Consider the following 21,876-nt stretch of genomic DNA (forward strand, 5'->3'; position numbering starts at 1 on the left):
AGCCAATGTCTGAGGCTGAAAAATGTGGATTTAGTTTTTTTTTTAAAGATGTGTAGAAATACCACATGCAGTTTACTTTATTAAAAAGGCTGAAATGCTGGAAGCTAAGAGTATAATGAACAATTAATTTGACCCTCTTGTAAAAACATTTAAATTTGTGAGTCAATTTGTCTGTTGACTTTCCACAGTGTAACAAAATGTTTTAACAATGGTTACTTTTAAACAGTAACTTAAATAAATAAAACGTATATTACCAGCCTGTCATTGTGTGGTCCCGATACAACATTCGTTTCCCAAGTTCTTTCTGCTGTATCCTTCGTGGAAACTCAAGACAAGTAAACTCATTTCCCAATAGTTCCGGCTGCAAGGTAGCCTAGAAGAGAAATATTTCACACATTTACAGTGTGTGTTTTGCCTGCATTTTTTTGTGCAAGAAAATAAGATAATTCAGAAGTGTTTTTAATTATATAATTGTCAATTACAACTTTTTTTTTTATAACTGCATGTGTCTGGATCTACAGTACACTGTCCAAAAATGCAAACAAAAAGTATTCTTGCAGTTCACCAATAGTGACCATACACGTTAAGATCTGACCATTTGGACTTAAAGCCTCACACAGCGCACAGTGTTTTTCATCAGAATTCATATTACTCTGCACCTATAACAGATGGAAGCAACCTATGGTTTGCCAGCTACCGCTGGTTGCCTAAGGCTGACATAAAATGCATATGGTTAATGTATTTTTCTTCACGCACCTTACCAACCTTCGTATGCTATAAGTGTAACTTAACTAAACCAAAATAAAGACACGGACACATATCAGCTTGATTGGCAAAAGGTCGCAGTTTTATTAAATAACCAATTGAATAAGAATCCAGAATGGTGGTGGCGAGAGCCAAATGCAGTCAGCTAGCAACCAATCTTTTAACCAAATAGTACAATGCCAAGATGGCATTAAACCAACCAAGGATTAATCCCTTAACATTGGCCAGAGTTAAAACAGGCGTCAGAGTGACTGCTCCCCTCTGGACTGAACACGCCCAGGGATCCTCCACTCAGAAGGATCAAGAGTGATGTTACTTGGAAAGGGGCAATGACATGCGACCAACTAGCATAACACCGTTGTGACTAGTCGCTGACTGCACTGTTCTCCTACCCACTGTGCCTCGATTTCTGGAACAAAATTCTGTTCACACAAACAATACATATTTAGTTGAGCAGGATGGAAGGCATCCGAGAAAGTGCTGGAAGAAAAGACCCAGCATTCCCTGTGAAGTAATATGAAGAGGCTATGACACTTCCCAGGAATCCTATTGGCTGGCTATCAGAAAAACTTTAACCCCGAACGGGTAAGTGCCTAAAAATCCTAACCCAATGCTTTTAAGTGCCCTCAGCTTAATGACTTCACTTAACATAATCTCTGTCTTGCTAGTTCCACATTTGAAAGTCACAGTTTACTTAAGCACAACCTCACATCTGGCTGGCAAGGCATGCTGGAACGTATAGTTCCATAACAACTGAAGAACTTGCCTTAACATGGCCTACAATAACAGATTGTACTGCATCTAACATGTGATGGGTGGCGTGGTTTTCTATTTATAGAATATGAACTCTGGTTGTAGTAGGACAAGCATGCCTTCCTGTATTGTTCTGAGAAATTCACCATTTTAATGAGTGGTCTATGCAGAAAAATCTAGCTATTTAATGCTGTGAGAATCAGGACAGCATTGTGCAAACCTAGAATGTGCAAAAACTGTATTGTGACATAAGTGACACGCACTAGTGATGAGAGATGAAAAACGATGATTGTAAATGGTAAATTGTGTTCTTACTAGGAACTGCAGCCTCTGCCTTTCAGTTTCCGGAGTAAACTCTTGTGACATCGAAATGGTTTTCCCCTGTTGGATGATTATGGCTCTGCAATCACATGTAAAATGATGAGGTCACAAAAATGAAGCACTGATCTGAGGAAAGCTGACCTAGTAATACTGAAACAACATAAAACACAATGTTCTTCTTTTTTTCAATGAACACAACCTAAAAGGCGAACATAGTACATAAGGAATATTGATAGTAGAGGTCGAAGCCCAATCTCTTCCACACATCCATAGACATGTGAAAATAGTGCAGGGAGAAAAAAGCTTGAAGAAAAAATCAACCTTATAATCCTTGAATGTTATTTGAATATCTGTTTCCTCAAAACTTAATCTTGTGTTTGCATATAGATGCAATATCAGGCGCCTAAACTGCATTCGGCAAGAAATGCTGTGCTCCACCCAGCTTTTCCCAAGAGAAGATGCAAACCCACATAGAGGTCACCATCTGTAAAGCACTGCAATATATGTAGGCGCTATACAAGAAAGAAGATTAATGATAATAATACATGCACTAGTAAAAGTAGACACATTTGTGCAAAAATAGATGCAGGTCTGCAATTTTGCCCTTTCAAAAAATGACCTATTCTTATGTTATATATAGTGTCCTAGGACAGCAAATTGTATTATTCATCAGTCTACAGTGACTCACAATATCACAGGGCAGCATTTGTTATTGAGTCAGTGTATAGAGCCACAGGTCAGCAGAGTGCAGCACACGACATCATACGGCACTATAGAGCTACACAATTAGGAAAATAGGGGTGGCACCTACTGTAGTCTAATAATAATGAACTTAATCATACACTAGCAAAAGAAATCTGAAGAGGTTGCCCTCTTTAAAACAGATCTGCCATTTTTGAATTTATACTTTTTGTTTTACATTGTCCGTAATGTACTAATTTAAGTGTACCTTATATGCAAATGCCTCAGTGACTCAGCTTTGAGAGTCGCTTTGCACATTGATCTAGGCAAACTTCTTGCGTCACTGCTCCTCTGAGGCAGGGAATCTGAATAAAAGCAGCAGCCCTAGAGGGGGTAGAGTGCACTACACACTATGTAAAAGTTTAAATATCAAGATCAAAAGTGACAAGCCCTCTTCAAGTCCTCCTTAGGTAGGAAATTGGCATGGTCCTCCTACATTTTCTGAAACAAGGCGCCACACCACAATGTGTGTCGCTCACAGTGCAGAGGGACACAATTCTTATATGGGTTTGTCAACATTTACAAAACTCCCTCCCTAGTTTACATACTGCCCCATGCAGCAGTAAGATGGTAGAGCCTCCGCACCTATGAACTTCCACTTCATGTCCTATCTCACTCATGTAATAGTAAGGTGGGAATTCTATACACGAGCCATACCGAATCACGGCTCTTATTAAAAGGCAGAATATCTATTCTGAACTAGTGAATCCGATTGGAGAGGTGAGCTGCTCTGTGACATGCAGAAGCTGCTTTCTGGTCAATAGCAGAGTTTGCTCTTGGCTTCAGGTAATGAGGTATATTCCCCACATATATGCTACATGTAGGGTTTCTGAAAGAGTGGACACATTCTTAAAAATCTGACTTACTTGCATCTAAAACAGTCTAAAGTTAAAATATCCCAGGTTCATTACCTGTTTTATCAGGAGTTGCAAAAAGGATTCTTTCAGCAAGTCACATTTTCCCATTCTCTGAATACTCTATAATATATTTATACTATATTTGTAGAAAGAAAAACAAATCCTTAAATTAATATTGAATTTTGCATATGGAATTGGCCATTTGGCGTTGATGCCTTTGCCCACCATTCCATGGAATGGCAAATCGCACTATATAAATTCAGGGATTTTATAGTCTAATAAAGTTGGGATGACTAGAGTCAATTTAATTTGCTATGTGGTTTGTTCGTTGAAGGACTGTGAATCTTTAAGGCTGAAATGTGCAACATTTTTCAGCCAAATGTGTGAACACATGCGATGTACATCATATATCAGTAAAATATATATTCAAGTATTAGAGATTGGGGCAATACAACAAACATGTCTTTTATGAACTCTTAGTGAACTGATCATGTGATTATTAGAAACATACTTGTATTAGGGTTCGCTGCACTATTGTGCCCACTATATTGTTAATCATGTAGCATTGTACTGGTAAGAGGAAATAGACAGCATCCTGTCTTCAACCCAGATATCATGCACATCATATATAACTTGTACCTGCTGTCACCAGCGTTGGCTACAAATAGCTTGCCCATCAAGCAGACAGCCACAAGTGCACAGCAGCCTCCATCAATGTTATGTGAAGTTCGCTCTCTTTCAATTTGTTCATCCTGTAACCACAGAGACAGACAGATGTCCAGAGCATACTGAGATAACACAAAAATCATAATGATTGCCAATGGTGCAAGCTGGTCGGTGCAGAGTTTCTCTAAGATGATATCTGCATGATTACAGCCATATTAAGCTATTCAGGACGTAAGAGATCAAATTAAATAAATTCAGTTTTTGTGCATGAGAAGCTCTGCAAAATACATATCCATATATATGTCAAAGATCAACTCAATCAAGGCCAAGAATGACTAAAAATTAATAACCAAAATAATTTGTCAGCAACACACACCTTTCTAAAATTATCAAGTGAAAAATTTGCAGTCATTCACACCTAGTTTTTCATGTAATAATGTTTGTCAGCCACGCAGAGTTATGATCTTGATCCTTGATGCAGCTAAATTAAGTGAATATACCAGTTAATTTTAAACAGAGATACTTAAATTATTTGAACCGGTTTGAAACTCAAATTTGACTTGTTTGCGGGGCCCCAAATTTGTTCGTGATTGAGTCATGATTTTTGGGTTGGTTCGAAGTTTGCTCGCAGTTCAAACAAACGTCATCAAAATAAATCATAAAATGTTGCCTGATTGAGCTTAAATGGCTACATTTTATAGTGTATTTAAAGTTTTTTTAAAAAAAAATTCAAACATTGAAGATTACTATGTTTGAGTTCATTTGCATGGAACTGAGCGCTATAATTTCTTTAATGAGATTTTGTTTGACAGACGTGATCTTAATATGAGCACAGTGGTAAAAAGATGGCATTTCTGATACTGAAGGGCTATGTAATGCTTTTTAGCTGCTCAAAATGCCTAAGACTAGTTCAAAGGAGTTTTTACATTGTGTTTTGTGTTATTTTGCATATTTTGTTTGCTCCACCTCAGTATATTTAAAAAATATACACTTGCAGTAAATTGTTCTCTTATGACTCTTTATGTTCCTCAAATATTAAGCAGTACTTTTGGTAAAAAATTAAAATTAATGGGAGGAGGTGGTGGGGTGTCCAAACTGGCAGTACTTTCAACTTTGCGCACATATGAAATTGGTCTCTTATGGGGTGAACAAGAGAAACTACAAGCCAGTTAGTCAAATCAAGTAGCCAGCAGGATCTCTAAAGGGGAAGATGTACGTCCAATGCACATTTGCCTACTTTCCCTAACTAAGTTCCTGGAGATAGGAAATTGAGGTACCAAAAGAGGAGGTGGACAGGCTGACTTGATTTGCATTATCAAGTGTAAAGGGTAAGAGCGCCATGACACATTTGACATCATAATGCCCCTGCCACTCTGTGGTTACGTTATGATAAGATGTGGGCTGGTGGCTTGATGAAGCCCATCTCATCATGTCCCAGTACACCTTGCAGTAGGTAAATGCTTTCTAGGAGAATTGTCAGCTCTCTCCCCAGATTTCCACTCACACTTAAAAATGGCACAGATTATAAAATTACAGTTATATCTTAATTATGACACTTTTTAATAAAGAACTTAACCTCCAGATACATAAACATTTAAACATGTTAGGTCAAAAAGGACAGTTGTAATCTTCCTTACTAAAAATATATGTAACTGAAGTGTTAAATTGATCTATCTTTAATTAATGAATGCACTTTAGAGAACAGAGCCTGTTTATCAAAAGAAGAAAGGCCCTATCTCCTGCGAAAATGGGTGTTTTTTGTCGGTGTTATGGCTTCTCCCTATCTATCACAGGGTTGCTGTGTTATCGTCTGTATTAGAGAAAATGTTTGCTGAGTTTCAACTCAAGATGGCATTAACTGAAAAATATCAATGAAAAAATGCTTTACTATTTCCAGAAAGCATTTTGTCAATTGTTAATGTCATTAAAGTATTTTGTTCATAATTTTTATACATATTTTTTATTTTATTAGTGGAACTGAAAACATATAATTATGTGGCTGAGAGATGCAGTTCCTGAGTGGAAGGCTTGAGTTGAGAACCGAACACACCGGAACTTAGCAGATCTGAGTACTGGCTCGGTACTTCCGCACTCTAGGAATTGAAAACAAGGCAAAACATTGTTACGTAGTCGGATCTTGCGGATTTTGGATTCTATAAGTATCGCCCTCTACGGCGATCCAGCGCCATTTCACAGAGGGACACAGGTGGGGTAGCACAGTTCTTGGCAGTCTATAGAGCAGTTGGGCAGCGCCATATGTAGAAAAGAAAGAGGAGGGGTAGCAGTGTTCTTCAAAGTCTCCAGTGACATTCAGGAGAGCTCAATTGCTCAATTGCTATTTGTCATTGCTGAAATAGAATTAATAGGTCTGGCAGGCTTGGTCTTCTAAATCTGCAGTCACATAATGTACTGTGTGATATAGGTAACATACAAAGAGGAGAGCTCCACTGCTAATTGTCATTGCTGAAATAGAAATACTAGGGCTGGCAGGCTTGGTCTTCTGAATTTGCAGTCAAATTGTATGGTGTTATATAGGTTACACACAAAGAGGAAAGCTCCTTTGCTCCATTGCTAATTGTCATTGCTGAAATAGAATTAATAGGGCTGGCAGTCTTGGTGTAAATCTGCAGTCACATAATGTACTGTGTTATATAGGTAACACACAAAGAGGAGAGCTTCACTGCTCCTTTGCTAATTGTCATTGCTGAAATAGAAATACCAGGGCTGGAAGGCAGTGGCAAGGAAAGAATGAGGCCTTTGCCTTTCTCTATGAGTGCTAGTTCTGCAACTGTCACTGAGGCATCATCTTGCAAGGTTAGTCATGACCAAGCAAGACCTTGTGATTCTGACTCCAAAAGTGGTGTCCAAATACTTTACGTGTAAAAGCTGAGCTGGAAGAAAACAGTAAGGCATTAGAAGAAAATGTATGTTCAGATTCAGAAATGACACAAATCCCTGAGAAGAGTCTATCAACGAGTGTTATGTGGATGCCTGACCTTTTTGATAGTGTACCCATAAAGAAGGCCCATTTCAGCATTTCTGCAGATGTATGCATGAACAGCCCAAGTGTAGGCGGTCATACACAAAATGAGGATGCCACTTTGGAATTGCAACAGGATGAGGGGGATATTTGTGTAGCCGACGAGGGCGGTAATGAAGATGTTGATCAGAATGATGTTGTTTGTCTAAGTCCTGCACCAGTGGAAGCAGTTCTTGCACGTGATAAAAAGAAAGCCATTGTCATGCCTGGGCATAAGACCAAAAAATCCATCTCTTATGTGTGAAATTATTTTTACCCAAATCCTGACAACAGTTGTCTAGTGATTTGTAGCATATGTAAAGCCACAGTCAGTAGAGGTAGGGACCTTAACCATCTAGGAACCACATCCATGTTACGTCATTTGAAGCAAGTTCATGGCAAGCTTTTGGGAAAATTAGAAACTTATGCTACAAAATAACAACAAACAGTCCATCATCAGCTAGGTCCCTTCTGTCAGCTAGATCCCGACACCTGCAATCTACACCCACAACACCGTCCTCATCAATATCCTCAGTAACGATCGGAGTTAGTCCTGCATCCAAGTTGCTAAGTCTAGATGACTACTCCTCCACTATCCTGGATTCCTCAGAAGAATTCTTGAGAGTTAGTTCCACAGCTGCTGCGGTTGCTGGGGGTAAATCTTCATCCCAGAAGCAGACCAAGAAGAAGACTACTAGCAGTTTACAACAATTGACTGTTAAACAATCCTTTGCAACAGGAAAGCTGTCACCTAGTCACAAAGTGGATCACAGACGCCATGGTGACTATGCTAGTATTAGATCTGCGTTCAATATCCACTATTAATGCAGCTGGTTTTAGACAGTTACTTGAGGTCTTGTGTCCCCGTTACCAAATTCCATCACGACACCATTTCACTAGAAAAGCTATTCCTCACCTCTACCAGAATGTAAAAAAATGTAATTATTGGGCTACAAAATGCCATTCTAGCCACTGTACACTTAACCACAGATATGTGGACAAGCGGAACTGGGCCAAACTAAAGATTATATGACTGTGACAGCCCACTGGGTTGGTGATTTGCCTTCACCAGCAGGAACAGCAGCAGCATGTAACCAAGTACGTTACATTTGTCAGAGGCAGGCTACTCTGTGTATCACAGGCCTCAGTAAGAGGCATACAGCTGTTACAAAAACTAAGGGATGTCATTGCAACATGGATTATCCCGTTTGGACTCTCCTCAGGATATGTCATTTCTGATAACGCCACCAATATTGTGAGAGCATTACAGCTGGGTGAATTCCATCACATTCCCTGTTTTGCTCACACAATAAACTTGGTGGTGCAGAGCTTTTTAAAATGACAGGGACGTGAAGAAGATGCTGTCTGTGGCCCGTAAAATATCTGGACATTTCTGGCATTCGGCAACAGCATGTAGGAGATTGCAGCAGCTACAAGAGCAATTCAATTTGCCCTGCCACCAAATGAAGCATGAGGTAGTGACAAGGTGGAATTCCACCCTGTATATGCTTCTAAGGATGGAAGAACAGCGAAAAGCCATTCACGCTTACTCCACAAGCCATGACATTGGGAAAGGAGGGGGTATGTATTCTACTCAAACGCAGGGGAGAATACTTTAGGTGTTGTGCAAGGTGCTGAAACCATTCGAAGTAGTCACCTGTGAAGTAAGTTCAGACACTGCTAGCTAACTGACAGAAAATATTGCATATTATATCTAAAAAATTAAAGTAGGCTCAAATAATTGTTTTTTTCTCTGCCTAGGCCACCTTTTCTGTGCTGCTCCACACCACTACTCCCCACTGCCATGGCTTCCCATCTGTATACAGTAAATACATGGAACTATTACAGCCAATTATTAAGATGCAAATAAAAATAAATAATGTGCAGTGAGCCATCCTAGACCTAGGCCTATGTGGCCTTCCACAAACTGGGACCTGCATGTAGAGTAACCCACCCCATCACGTGTCAATATGCATTGAACACATTTGTGTGTCGTGCTTCTCCCTCGTCTTAATAGACCCTTCGATTGATATGTGCATCAGTGCTAGGTGCATGCGATGGACATTTCTCCCAATAGTTTGGACAGTTATGACAGAAGTCAGGCCATTAGAATTGGGACTGCCCTGCCTACATTGAAACAGTTGGGAGGTATGACTTGCTACATATGTGTCCTTACTTGCACCTATTTGCCTGCCAAGGTGCACGCAAACTTTCTAGTCCTTGGAGCTGCCCAAATCGCTTTAAAATCTAAGCTGATATAAGTTTAGGACAACTCCTCCATTCATTTCAACTTAAGTTTTTCTCCTAAAATCCTGGTCTGTTTAGCCTGTTATGGCTGAGATTGATCATGAGAGTGAGAGAACATAATCAGTAAAATTTAATAAAGTTTTTCTTGTTTTGGCAGTTTTCAAATCGCCATATTTACTAAATTCCAAACCGCTCAAAAGACTTTGATTTTTCCAACTTCTAAGATATGTTTTAATTTTATTTCTTGTCAAGCAATATATGGACCAATTTACATAATAAGAAGTTTATACATTCATGGGATTCGTAGGTCTCAAATTATTTTGGGGAAAAGAAAAAATGTATAAAGTTTATTCTACCAAGTTTACTTTTTAGCTCACAAATGCGGCATACTTTTTATTGCATGTTTACATTCAAGACTATTATGATAAGTTGTGGCATCTGCAACACAGAAAGTGTAGAAAGTTTATTTATTTTATTCTTAGGGGTTTGCAATCTGGATCATCACTTTCGTTGTATCTCTTCTTTGGTCAAGCATGGCAGCAGTGCACGTAATACATACCAGAGAACTCGTGACAAGTTTTCATTGCTCAAATCTCATTGTTTCGCCAGATAAAAAACAACAAAAACACAAATTCCAAAACATTGCAGCTGGATGAAAATAGTTTTTTGCCACACAAAAGATCATAGCCGGATTAAGGGGGGGGCACAGGGGGCAAGTGCCCCGGGCCCCCCTCTCTCCGAGGGCCCCCCGCCGCCTGCATGACTTCACCTCTTTACCTGCAACTGACAGCAAACACGCCGTGCCCCCTTTCTCCGCGCCCGCATTACCTCCTCTGTTGTCACGCTGTCAGTTACTGTCTAACAGCAACTGACAGCAACCGCTCCGTGCCCCCCACTTTCCCAGTGACCCCCACTCTCCGCGCCCCCCCCCCCGCCTGCATTACCTTCTCTGCTGTCAGTTACTGTCTGAAAGCAACTGACAGCAACCGTGACATCTGACAGCGGCGGGGTCCCTACTGACGCATGCGCGATGCGCCCACTCTGTGTTAGCAGCACCGCGGCTGCTGTAACATCTAAAAAGGCCAAAATGGAGCTGCTGCGCATGTGCAGCTGCAGCAGCTCCTCCTCGACATGAAGACGGAAGAGAGTAGGTGAGTGGAACCAAAAATTATACATAAATAAATATATAGAGAAAACCCTTCATAACATGTTTATTTCTTGATTAAATATGCCTATATATATATACATATATATATATATATATATATATATATATAGTGGCTACATTTTACATATTTAATCAAGCAAACAAGTAATAATCATGCTATGTGGGGTCTTCTTAAATATGTATATAGATATGATTATTTATTTTATCAGTAGTGTTTCAATAAATATACATTAAACATTAATATTAGACTGGTAGAGCCAATGCCAGAGTGGCAGATTCTATTTTATTAATCATTAGTAAAGTAATTACTGAAGCCGTCCAGTTATATTAAAGTTTGAATAAAATTGTAGTACATTATATATAATTTATATTTATTTATTTATATACATATATTTATGTAATCTACTTAAAGCTTTAATATAAGTGGCAGGCTTCGATAATTACTTTACTAATGATTAATAAAATAGAGGGTCCTGCATGAATATATATATATATATATATATATATATATATATATATATATATATATATACACATATATATGCACATATATACATAGCTACACACATATATATATATATATATATATATAGATAGATATATATAGATAGATATATATTCAAAATTGGTGTTACGTTATCAAAGTTAGTTTAAATGTGCAGTATCATTGCTAGTTTTAATGTGCACTATACATTGTATTTTTAAAGTGCGGTGTCATTGCTAGTTTTAGCTTGCGGTATAAATGTTCGTTTTAGAGTACGTTATCAATGGTATTTTTAATGTGCGGTATCATTGCTAGTTTTAATGTGTGGTGTCAATACCCATTTTAATGTGGGCTTTTGATGATTGTTTTAATGTACAGTATTTTAGTTTGTGTAAGCAATGATTTGTCTTATGCAGACAACCTTGGCGAGCCCTCTGGAAGAGCTGTAAGTGTCATACTGCGGGCTGTAGGTGATGCAGGATGTGTCAATGCTAATAGCCTTATACCCAATGGCGTTATTTTACATGCGTTTTATACAAAGGTGCGTGTACAATTTACAAGTACCTGTACTAATATTAATATATATATATATATATATGATGCCCGACATTCAGTGAGCAGCGGCAGGAGAGAGGAGAATTGGTAAGAAGAAAGAAGAAAAAACAGAAGAAATAGAAGAAAGAAGGTCAAGTATGGTAAGTAAAGAAATGGAGGGGAATGGTGATAGGAAACAGCAATGGAGGGGCAAAAGAATGAAGGAGGGGGCAGAGTGAGGATGTTGAGGGGCACAGAGTGTGTGGATGCAGAGGGGCACAGAGTGTGTGGATGCAGAGGGGCACAGAGTGTGTGGATGCAGATGATGCAGGGGCACAGAGTGAGTTAGCTGTAAATTATTCTTTGACAGAAATATAATTGAAAGAAATATCTAAAAAAATTATTTTCCCTTGGATTTATGTGTATTATTTTTGCATACAACTAAATAAGTATTTCTATCCTGACCTAATTACGCTATTTTGACCCAACTACTTATAAAACGGGACTGCTCAGTAATTATTTTGGAGGGGTGACTTGAAAAAATTATGGAGACTCTAATGGTGCCGCAAAATGCAAAAGTTTGGGAACCACTGCCTTAATTTTAGATCTTAGGGGCCCCCCTGTCTTAAGTGCCCCAGGCCCCCCAAAGCCTTAATCCAGCACTGCAAAAGATGACATTTTGATAATTAATATACCAATACAGGAAAAAAAATAACATTCCCAGTGTAAGATTGTGAATGATATATTTTGACAAACGTGTAAAGAGAAATAAGGTCCTGCTATCCATACAGTACATTAATACATTAATATAGGCAAAACAATATTTCTTAATTAAAAAGTATGAATACCACCAGGGCAGTACCCACAGATGTCTTTATCTACTTACCATTTGTCTGAAAGCATTTTCCAGTGCACCAATGACTAGACTCTCAGGAAACACTTGTTTTTCAAGGTGGAAGCGAATTGTGGCCTCCAGAGGAGGCTCTGTTTTCTCATGAGCTGGAGTGCCTGGAGCATTTCCAGTCAGAGAGGCGTTATGCAGACACAGCGGAGCAGCGACTGCAGGCTGCTGCAGGATATGCACAAGGTCTCTTAGCTGATCACATATGTGAAGGTGAAGAAGCCTTGATGAAGTCAAAGCACATCCATATCCTGCGTGACCATCAAATAGTCCCCAGTAGTAGAAACAGACTCTGTCATTGACCTGAAATGTAGGAACCAAAGTGGAAATAATTAACTACATATGCACTTACTTACTTTTACCCCCTTATACATCATCATCATTTATTTATAGAGCGCCACAGATTCCGTAGCGCCGGGCAGTCATCTTACAGAAATTACAAACATGAATACATTAAGTATGACAGATAAAGATCATAACAGTGACAGGAATACAAGCATAATAACGTGTCCTTGGATGTCTCAAGGGAGCATTAATAGCATGAGGTAGCAGAGGATTCAGCTTAAGACATGACAACAAGGTCATACAAGGGATACAGACATGAGACTTGAGGAGGAGCGGTGGCTAAGTGGTTAGCACCTCTGCTTCACAGTGCTGGGGTCATGAGTTCAATTCCCAACCATGGCCTTATCTGTGAGGAGTTTGTATGTACTTCATGTGTTTTTCGTGGGTTTCCTATGGGTGTTCCAGTTTCCTCCCACACTCCAAAAACATACTAGTAGATTAATTGGCTGCTATCAAAAATTGACCCTAGTCTCTCTCTCTCTCTGTGTATGTTAGGGAATTTAGACTGTATGCTCCAATGGGGCAGGGACTGATGTGAATGAGTTCTCTGTACAGTGCTGAAGAATCATCTATATAAATACATGATGATGGCCTAGCCCGTGAGAGTTTGTAACTTTATGCTATCCAGAAATATGTAAAGATTTCCTCCTCTGAACTTAAAAATGTACTTGGTAACATGTTGATTCTTTGTCCAGGATTTGTCAGTGAGAGATGCCTTCTCGGTTTACACTATGAAGTTGGCCCAAATAAAAAGGTCTTTTTGTTTAATATGAGCACATAACTGCATAAGCAAATTAGATACACCAGCCATTGCTTTGTACTGACCAGGTCGACTGATAAATTAGGGACAAATATAGAAAAACACCTATCAGGGCTTTACTGATAGCATTATTATTTTATTTCTTATTATGATATCCTGCTGTATCTGTATATGTATTGCTTTATGCAGTGCCGTAACTAGACATTTCAGTGCCCTGGGCGAGACAGGGCACCGGCGCCCCCCATCAAAGTGGGAGTGACATTTGCCAAGTGGGTATGGCCAACCTAATGTGGGGGTGTGGCTAGCACTTTACTGTACAGAATTCTGTTACACATATTTGCAAATGCATGATATATATATATCTATCAGAGCCGGATTTACACCTCATGGGGCCCTAGGCAAGATATTGGTTTGGGCCCCCCCTTCACACACACAGTGGCCCCTCACACACCTATAATACACACACACAGTGGCTCCTCACATACACATAATACACACACACACAGTGGCCCCTCACATACACATAATACACACACACACACAGTGGCCCCTCACATACACATAATACACACACAGTGGCCCCTCACATACACATAATACACACACACAGTGGCCCCTCACATACACATAATACACACACACAGTGGCCCCTCACACACACATAATACACACACACACAGTGGCCCCTCACACACACATAATACCAGGGGCGGATTGGGAACTTAAAGTGGCCCTGGAAAAATTCTGAAAGTGGCCTCATGTAGGCGGGACCAATAAATGGTAGGCGGGGCAAATTGTAGGCGGAGTTAGCACTCCATTACCTCGAGCCACATTGGTTTTTATACAAGGGAAATGCAATACGCTATGGTAAGCAGAGTCCGTCTATCACAGTTGACGGAGCTAACACACAAGTAGGCAAAGCATTGCACATGTAGGTGGAGCAGTCACAAGTAGACAGAGTCAGCACACCAGTGGGTGGTGTATACACATTAGTTATGTAAGTGGAACAGCTTAATCCAGCAGCAGGGAGTTCTCAGGGTTAGCATTAATGTAATAATAGTTGGGTCACCCTCCGGATCAAAAAGTCTCCCTAACAATATCAAATCAAAAAAAATAAAAAGTAAAATCACACTGCTTCTGCATACCTGTATGCAAAACTGTAGCATGTCGAAACCATGCTGGTGTGTGCCTTAACCCCGAAGAAGAGGTTCCAACCTCCCAATGTCCTCTATTCCTCCCAATCCCCTCTTCTTGGAGTTAGGGATTTTAAAGATAAAAACCACATACTTTTAAATAAAACTGTGATAACTTATACACACAAGCATGAACAATTAAAACATTTTTCTTTTTCAAATTAAATTAAAATACTCCCATGGATGCATCATACATATTGAATTGCAAGGTTTATACTGTTCTGCATGATAATTTAGCCAGTATTAGTGATACAAATACAATATAAACAGCCTCCTAGTGACCGCCATACACAATAAACAGCATCCTAGGGACTGCCATACAAAATAAACAGCATCCTAGGGACTGCCATACAAAATAAACAGCATCCTAGGGATCGCCATACAATACAAAGAGCATCCTAGTGACTGCCATACAATACAAAGAGCATCCTAGTGACCTTCATACAATACAGAAAGCATCCTAGTGACCGCCATACAATACAAAAGTGAATTCTAGTGACCATCATACAATGCAAAGAGTATCCTAGCAAACACCATGCAATAGAGAGAGCATTCTTGTGTCAGCCATAAAATGCAGAGGGCATTCTTGTGTCTGCAATACAGAGAGCATCTTAATGACACTATATAAAGTGCCCAGTGTGTCTGCCCCTGTATGAGTGCCACCCTGTGTGTCTGCCCCTTGTATGAGTGCCGCCCTGTGTGTCAGCCCCTGTATGAGTGCCGCACTGTGTGTCTGCACCTGGTATGAGTGCCGCCCTGTGTGTCTGCCCCTTGTATGAGTGCCGCCCTGTGTGTCTGCCCCTGTATGAGTGCCGCCCTGTGTGTCTGCACCTGGTATGAGTGCAGCCCTGTGTGTCTGCCCCTGTTTGAGTGCGTCCTGTGTGTCTGCCCCTTTATGAGTGCGCCCTGTGTGTCTGCCCTGTATGAGTGCGCCCTGTGTGTCTGCCCCTGTATGAGTGCGCCCAATGTGTTTACTCACCAACTATATGTTGAAGTACAGGACTAACAATTATTTTATTGAGGTAGAGAGAGCATAAAAGTCTGTATCCGCAACAGTTTGTGTAATGACAATATTGGGTTTTTTTTTCTTCACTTATCAAGTGATTACTTAGGCTGACACTGGATATTCAGAGAGGAACTAGAGGTTTGTATATAATCTGCATTTATAGTGTACATATGGTGCTAGTGAATATGTGATTCTGTGAGTGTTAAAATACCTGCTATTTACTGCACAACTTCTTCATGTGAGTCAGTCAGGAAGTCAGAGGAGCCGTCCTCCGTTCATCCCACCCCTCTGCGCTGTCACATTGGATCTGCAGCTGCGGTGATGTCATCACAGATGGACGCGTAGCTCTCTCCCAGTCAGCAATAGGATGTGATCCTTTCATCACCACCTACCCCCCCCCCCTCCGCTCAAGCGCCAACCTCCCTCCCTTCTCACTCTACACCCCCCCCGACTCGGGTACCGCGAGTTGGGGGTCCCTTTTAATGTGCCAGAGAGGGGAGGGTAGCGGGCGGCTGCTGCGCCCTGGGCAACGGCACCGCCCGCACCACCCTAGTTACGGCTCTGGCTTTATGTAACCTCAGCTTGTAACTACTGACTAGACAGCTCATCAGTACTGATGAACATCTTGGGCCTGATTCATTAAGGATCTTAACTTAAGAAACTTCTTATTTAAGTCTCCTGGATAAAACCATGTTCCAATGCAAGGGGTGCAAATTAGTAATCTGTTTTGCACATAAGTTAAAAACTGACTGTTTTTTCATGTAGCACACAAATACTTGATAGCTTATTTGTACACTGAAATTTAAAGTTGATATTTGTGTGCTACATGAAAAAACAGTCAGTATTTAACTTATGTGCAAAACAGAATACTAATTTGCACCCCTTGCATTGGAATATGGTTTTGTCCAGGAGTTTTAAATAAGAAGTTTCTCAAGTTAAGATCCTTAGTGAATCAGGCCCCTTATTTGCAAGCTCCAGCAATAGGGAAAAGACCGCATGACATGCATAGAAGGAGATATTTCAAACTGCATTTACTATATTTAAAGCAATTTTCATTGGAATTTTTCATCACTCAACAGATGAAGCAGTTAAATTAAAAGGATTTAGTTTTTTTTCACTTCTTATGAGCCTAATTTGTTTCCCACATGAAAGAACATATGCTTGTAAAACTTATAAAAGTACAATGTGTAGGTGTAGAGAAAGCTTGTAATGTGAGCACTAAACTGTAGCCATATTTCCTACTGACCACTGAATATAAAATAAATAAAACAAATTGCGGTAACACTTACCTTGTCACCTGTTTGCAAATCAGAGTTTAAACTATGTTCAGTGTGTATTTCATTACATTTGCTATTCAATCTGTTATCTCTTTCTTCAACAACCACAAATTCACAACAAGCCTGGTCTTCGTTGTGCTGGCTTTTTCCGGCATTAATCACTCTGCAATTAAAAAAAAATAATAGAAGGACATTAATAATAGATCACTGTAATACAAGCAGGCTTGGCACCAGGGCTGAATTTCTGATATGAAAAGTACCAGGTCTCTTCACAAACAATTTCCTATAAAAGTATCAGGTCTCTTCACAAATCATTATGTACAAAAAATGGGCATTTTTGTAGACTCTGTTTATCAAAGACTGAGAAGATTCAGGCATCGTCTGGTGCTTAATTCCTATTTATCGGTATAGCTAATATAAAAAAAACGTGACTGGCCTTGTGTGTTTCAGTACAAGTGTGTAAAAGTGTGTTATGGTACAAGAGTGTCTTTCCTATTTATTAGTGTAATCACAGTGAGGAGTGGTCTGTGTGGCAGTGTGTCTGCAAGGGATGTAATCAATCTGTCGCCAGTCAGACTTATACGGCGGGAGCTCTTTTTATGAAGAGCTAGTTTGTGTAGGTCCAGCCTTTTTTTTTTATTTTACTGATCTTCTGGATTATTTTGATTTCTTTCAAAGCTGCAGGACAGAGGATGTATTTTTTTGTTTGTTTTTTAATGGACAAGGATTTTTTTCAGGTGTCACGTTGAAAGTTTCTTTACAAAAGAGAGGTGTTTTTTATAGTCATTTTGTCTTGGTGCACTACAGGTCCTAGATGCCAGGGCATGCTGGTGCTTGTAGTACTACAAGCACCAGCATGCCCATACTGTTAAAGGCAGCATGGGCTTGATAGGACCCGTAGTGCAGCACCAGGGATAAATTGGTGTTTTTCACATTAAATAATTTTTATTAGACCACATACTCCGCCCAGGGTGGTTGCTTTTAGCATGGGGATGGTCCTGGGGCAGGTTCAATTTTTCTTTTTTGCGTACGCCATCTCCCTATGGAATCCAGCCCCATGCTGACCAGCACTGTTAGTGATTGTCATTATGGCAGGGAGATCTGCAGGGAAAGGGGAGGCACTATTTTGTTTTTACTGTGTTATGTACTGCATTATGCCAACGGGTCCAGCGGCTCAATTGCCATTTGCATGTCGACATTGTGACTTTTAACCACGTAAACACACTGAAGCTGGTGACAATCTGATTGTCGAAATTTTGGTGTCAACAGTTAGACTGTCAACAGATAGTACCTAACCCATCTGCAAAGGTGTGCCAAGTGTGTCTGTTGGTTTGTGTATAATAACGTACACACATCCCAACAGTTAGAAGAGCAAAAGTAAGCCAAAATAAGCCTCGCCTCCATCTGCCCAAAATCAGCCCAAGTACTTCAAAAATTTAATTGATGCACCCATGTATATAATACACAGCCCCAATGTATAATACACTGTCCTAATGTGCAGAACCTGTTTAGATTCTGCACATTGGGACAGTACCGGCAAAGTATGGACTATTGACAGGTATGTGTGTATGTTCTGTTACTTCAGATTTATAGAATTGCCTCCTTTAAACACAGGGGTGTAATGCTGGCTACACACCCTGCATTATAAGGCAATTGTCTCAATATTGTTGCATGTGTGGCCCATAAATGACTGTGATGATCTTATATAGATTGACTGGATAATTATCGGGCATTTTTGTAAATTTGTTCAGAAGATGACGGCTATCAACCTATTGTGCAGTCATGTTTCAACCAATGGGCCATGGTGACACTGGAAATTATCCTGCTGCTCGTTCCAAGTGCGAATAATTAGAAAAAGTTGGCCCACTGCTCAAATTGAACAGTATTTCAACTTTCAAAGTAAGCAGCCATGTGTGGCCAACTTGTTGTAATTAAAGTACAAGGGAAAAGGAGATTCACCATAGTACAAATACAGTGACATCTGAAGAATATATAGACAAAATGTATCATATGGATTTAGGTGAAACTACTGTGTGCTTTGTATGCCGGTATACTTCATAGTCCCATTCCATCCATGGTAGGTGGATTATTTGTAAACTTCTATTACCGTAGAAACTGTAAACTTTTTCGTCCACAAACCAAATGATGTCTATGGTTCAGTTCTACAAAGCATATTTTAGTTTTTATTTAAATAATGTACCGGTTACACACCACATGATAAACACTTGCACTTACAATGGAAGGGGGGTCATCGGAGGACATACAAGAAATATAGCATCCAAGGTCCAAAAACACTGCACTATCTAAACACTCCTGACCGCAGGCGCAAATGAATATGGGGTCATTGTAACCAATGGGTTCCATCCCCAAGTAAAGACGTAATTTTTTACGGAAGTTGGTAAGGGGCCTTATTAAACTGCATACTGTTGATGCCTCTATTCATTGCACTAAACCATTCTATCTGTTAACCCATAATACTTGATTACAGAAATAAAGACAATGACATCACTTTTTGCCAAAAGGTCACAGTTTATTGAAAACATAAATTGGAGGTCAGCTAACAACAAATACCCGAACAAAAACAGTGTATGGCTGTCAGGCACTAACCACTGGTCCCAGGATAAACTCCTTTACAATTTGGCCAGTGATAAATCTGGCTTCAGAGTGACTACTCCCCTTCTGGACTCACAATGATGTGCCCACACAAAGCAGGTCAAGGGATCTCCCACACAAAGGAATCAAGAGCCACGTTATTTCGAAAGGGGCTATGACCTGAGCCTGAAGCCAATCAGAGATAACACCATGTGCATTAGTCACTGACCGCAAAAGCTTTCCTGCCAAAGCTGGTGTCCTATAACGGAAACCCAGCCCTCCACTAAGTGTCCGCACGAAACTTCCATATTGCCAATACAACTGTTCTATAAACAACCAAATGTCCTCATCAGTAAGATGAACCCTGTCAGTAATCATTATTTTTTTTGCCGTTGTTAAGAACTGAGGCTCTTCCACTGTAATTAAGGTAGAGCAGTAAAGGGGTAATGAGTGTGTGTGGACGGTATGCATTGAAACTTGACCCCTAATAGGTAAGTGAATGCCTTTGGCACAAACAAATGCGTTTAAGTTCATTCGGTTTATGGCCCCACTTCCCAAATTATGCACAAAATATATTATGGATAAAAATATAATAAAGTAGTACAAAATAGGTTTTCAAGACAGCATGACAAGCCACATATCTAAGCTGTCATCATGGTCTGTTTAGCCAATAGGCCGACTAGACTGCAGCAAATCTTTTGAATGGGTGCAAAATATTCTGTTTTACAAAATTGTGAGGTATAAACTGAAATTAATTTTAAAATATAAGAGAGTAGTTGTTCTCCAAAATAAAAAGAAAACATAAAAGAAAAATGTAGTACGGTGTTAATGCTGAAGTAGTCCCATGGTACAGGCTGATGATAATGGGCATGATTCTTTAAGGAAAGCAAGAAAAATGAGTAAGTTTGAACCTTTGCAAAACCATGTTGCATTGGAGGGGGAGCTAAGTTTAAAATGTGAGGATAGATTTATAGTTGGGGAAAGGCATGTCCTATATCAACTTTTAATGTCAGTGTAAAAATAAAGCTATCGGGCCTGATTCATTAAGGGAAGTAAAGCAAAATAAATGAGTAATTTTGCACCTTGGCAAAATGATGTTATATTGGAGGGGAAGGTAAATTTAAAATGTGAGGACAGATTTATAATTGGGGTAGAGCATGTCCTAGATCAACTTTTAATATCAATGTAAAAATAAAGCTATCAATTATTTGCATCCTACATGAAAAAACAGACAGTATTTTTCTTATGTGCAAAATAATAAGCTAATTTGCACCCCTTGCATTGTAACATGGTTTTGCCAAGGTTCAAGGTTACTCATTTTCTTGCTTTACTTTCCTTAATGAATCAGGCCCATCAAGTATTTGTGTGCTACATGAAAAAACAGCCAGTATTTTATATGTGCAAAATAATAAACTAATTTGCACCCCATGCATTGCAACATGGTTTTTCCAAGGTTCAAAGTTACTATTTTTTTTGCTTTACTAATAAATCAGGCCCAATGAGTTTTTCTTGGGTGGGAGCTTGATATTAAGAGTAGGAGAGACAAGGATTGCGACAGGCGCAGGCTGACAGCACCCTCCGCCTACACATCCTCACTCTCGGTAGCACTCGATCATGCCTCCATTCTGATTTACTATTCTAATTTTAATGAAAACGAAATGAGTGAGAAAGATTGCCGTGACCCTTTCTAAAAAGCCAAGAAGTGCTGAGTTTCGAAAACACGGGAACATAAACATTGTTGGGTGGGGTGAACGAAGATGGATTTTAAATTCAGGACAAGTTAATCTATCCCTACCGCGTATTAGCCTGTAAGGCGAGGAGGGCGCTACGAGCTAATTAGCCTAGGGCGGACTGAACCTTTAATCAGGCCCTGGCTATTGATACGCTTAACTATACACATCTGTACGTCTGACATATAAATGCTACTCAAAAGATACATGTAGACCACAATTATGAACAACATAATGTTTTTGCGTTCGCTAAGGGTGTAAAATGCATCAAACTTCAAAGCCATTCAAATGCAAAGCACTTTATCAATGCAAACTTATCATTAGTTTCTACGTATACAGGGAAATATAATTACATTTCTGTAAGTAGAACAAAACTTATCACTATAAATAAGTCCTGATCCTGTTATATAAGTCAATAAACTTTGTTTGAAGTGACATGCCAGTAAAGACGTTAATATACAGACTGCAGGCTGACATTGCATGTAAATAAAAGGAGGCGGATATTGCTTGAGATACA

General features: G+C 39.6%; 1 protein-coding gene across 2 annotated transcripts in view; it reads right to left on the minus strand.

Moving 5' to 3' along the window:
- PPM1J (protein phosphatase, Mg2+/Mn2+ dependent 1J) overlaps nucleotides 1-21,876 on the minus strand; it is a 315,203-nt gene that overhangs the window by 277,292 nt on the left and 16,035 nt on the right. For both annotated transcript variants that reach the window (XM_075196263.1, XM_075196262.1), the window contains exons 2-6: nucleotides 17,050-17,200; nucleotides 12,442-12,759; nucleotides 4,077-4,189; nucleotides 1,834-1,918; nucleotides 255-373 (exon numbers count right to left, since the gene is read on the minus strand). In XM_075196263.1, the coding sequence (XP_075052364.1) occupies nucleotides 255-373; nucleotides 1,834-1,918; nucleotides 4,077-4,189; nucleotides 12,442-12,759; nucleotides 17,050-17,200 (786 nt within the window). The remainder of the gene's footprint in view (nucleotides 1-254; nucleotides 374-1,833; nucleotides 1,919-4,076; nucleotides 4,190-12,441; nucleotides 12,760-17,049; nucleotides 17,201-21,876) is intronic.

Source organism: Mixophyes fleayi, chromosome 2 (genome assembly GCF_038048845.1).
Source record: "Mixophyes fleayi isolate aMixFle1 chromosome 2, aMixFle1.hap1, whole genome shotgun sequence".
Taxonomy (NCBI): domain Eukaryota; kingdom Metazoa; phylum Chordata; class Amphibia; order Anura; family Limnodynastidae; genus Mixophyes; species Mixophyes fleayi.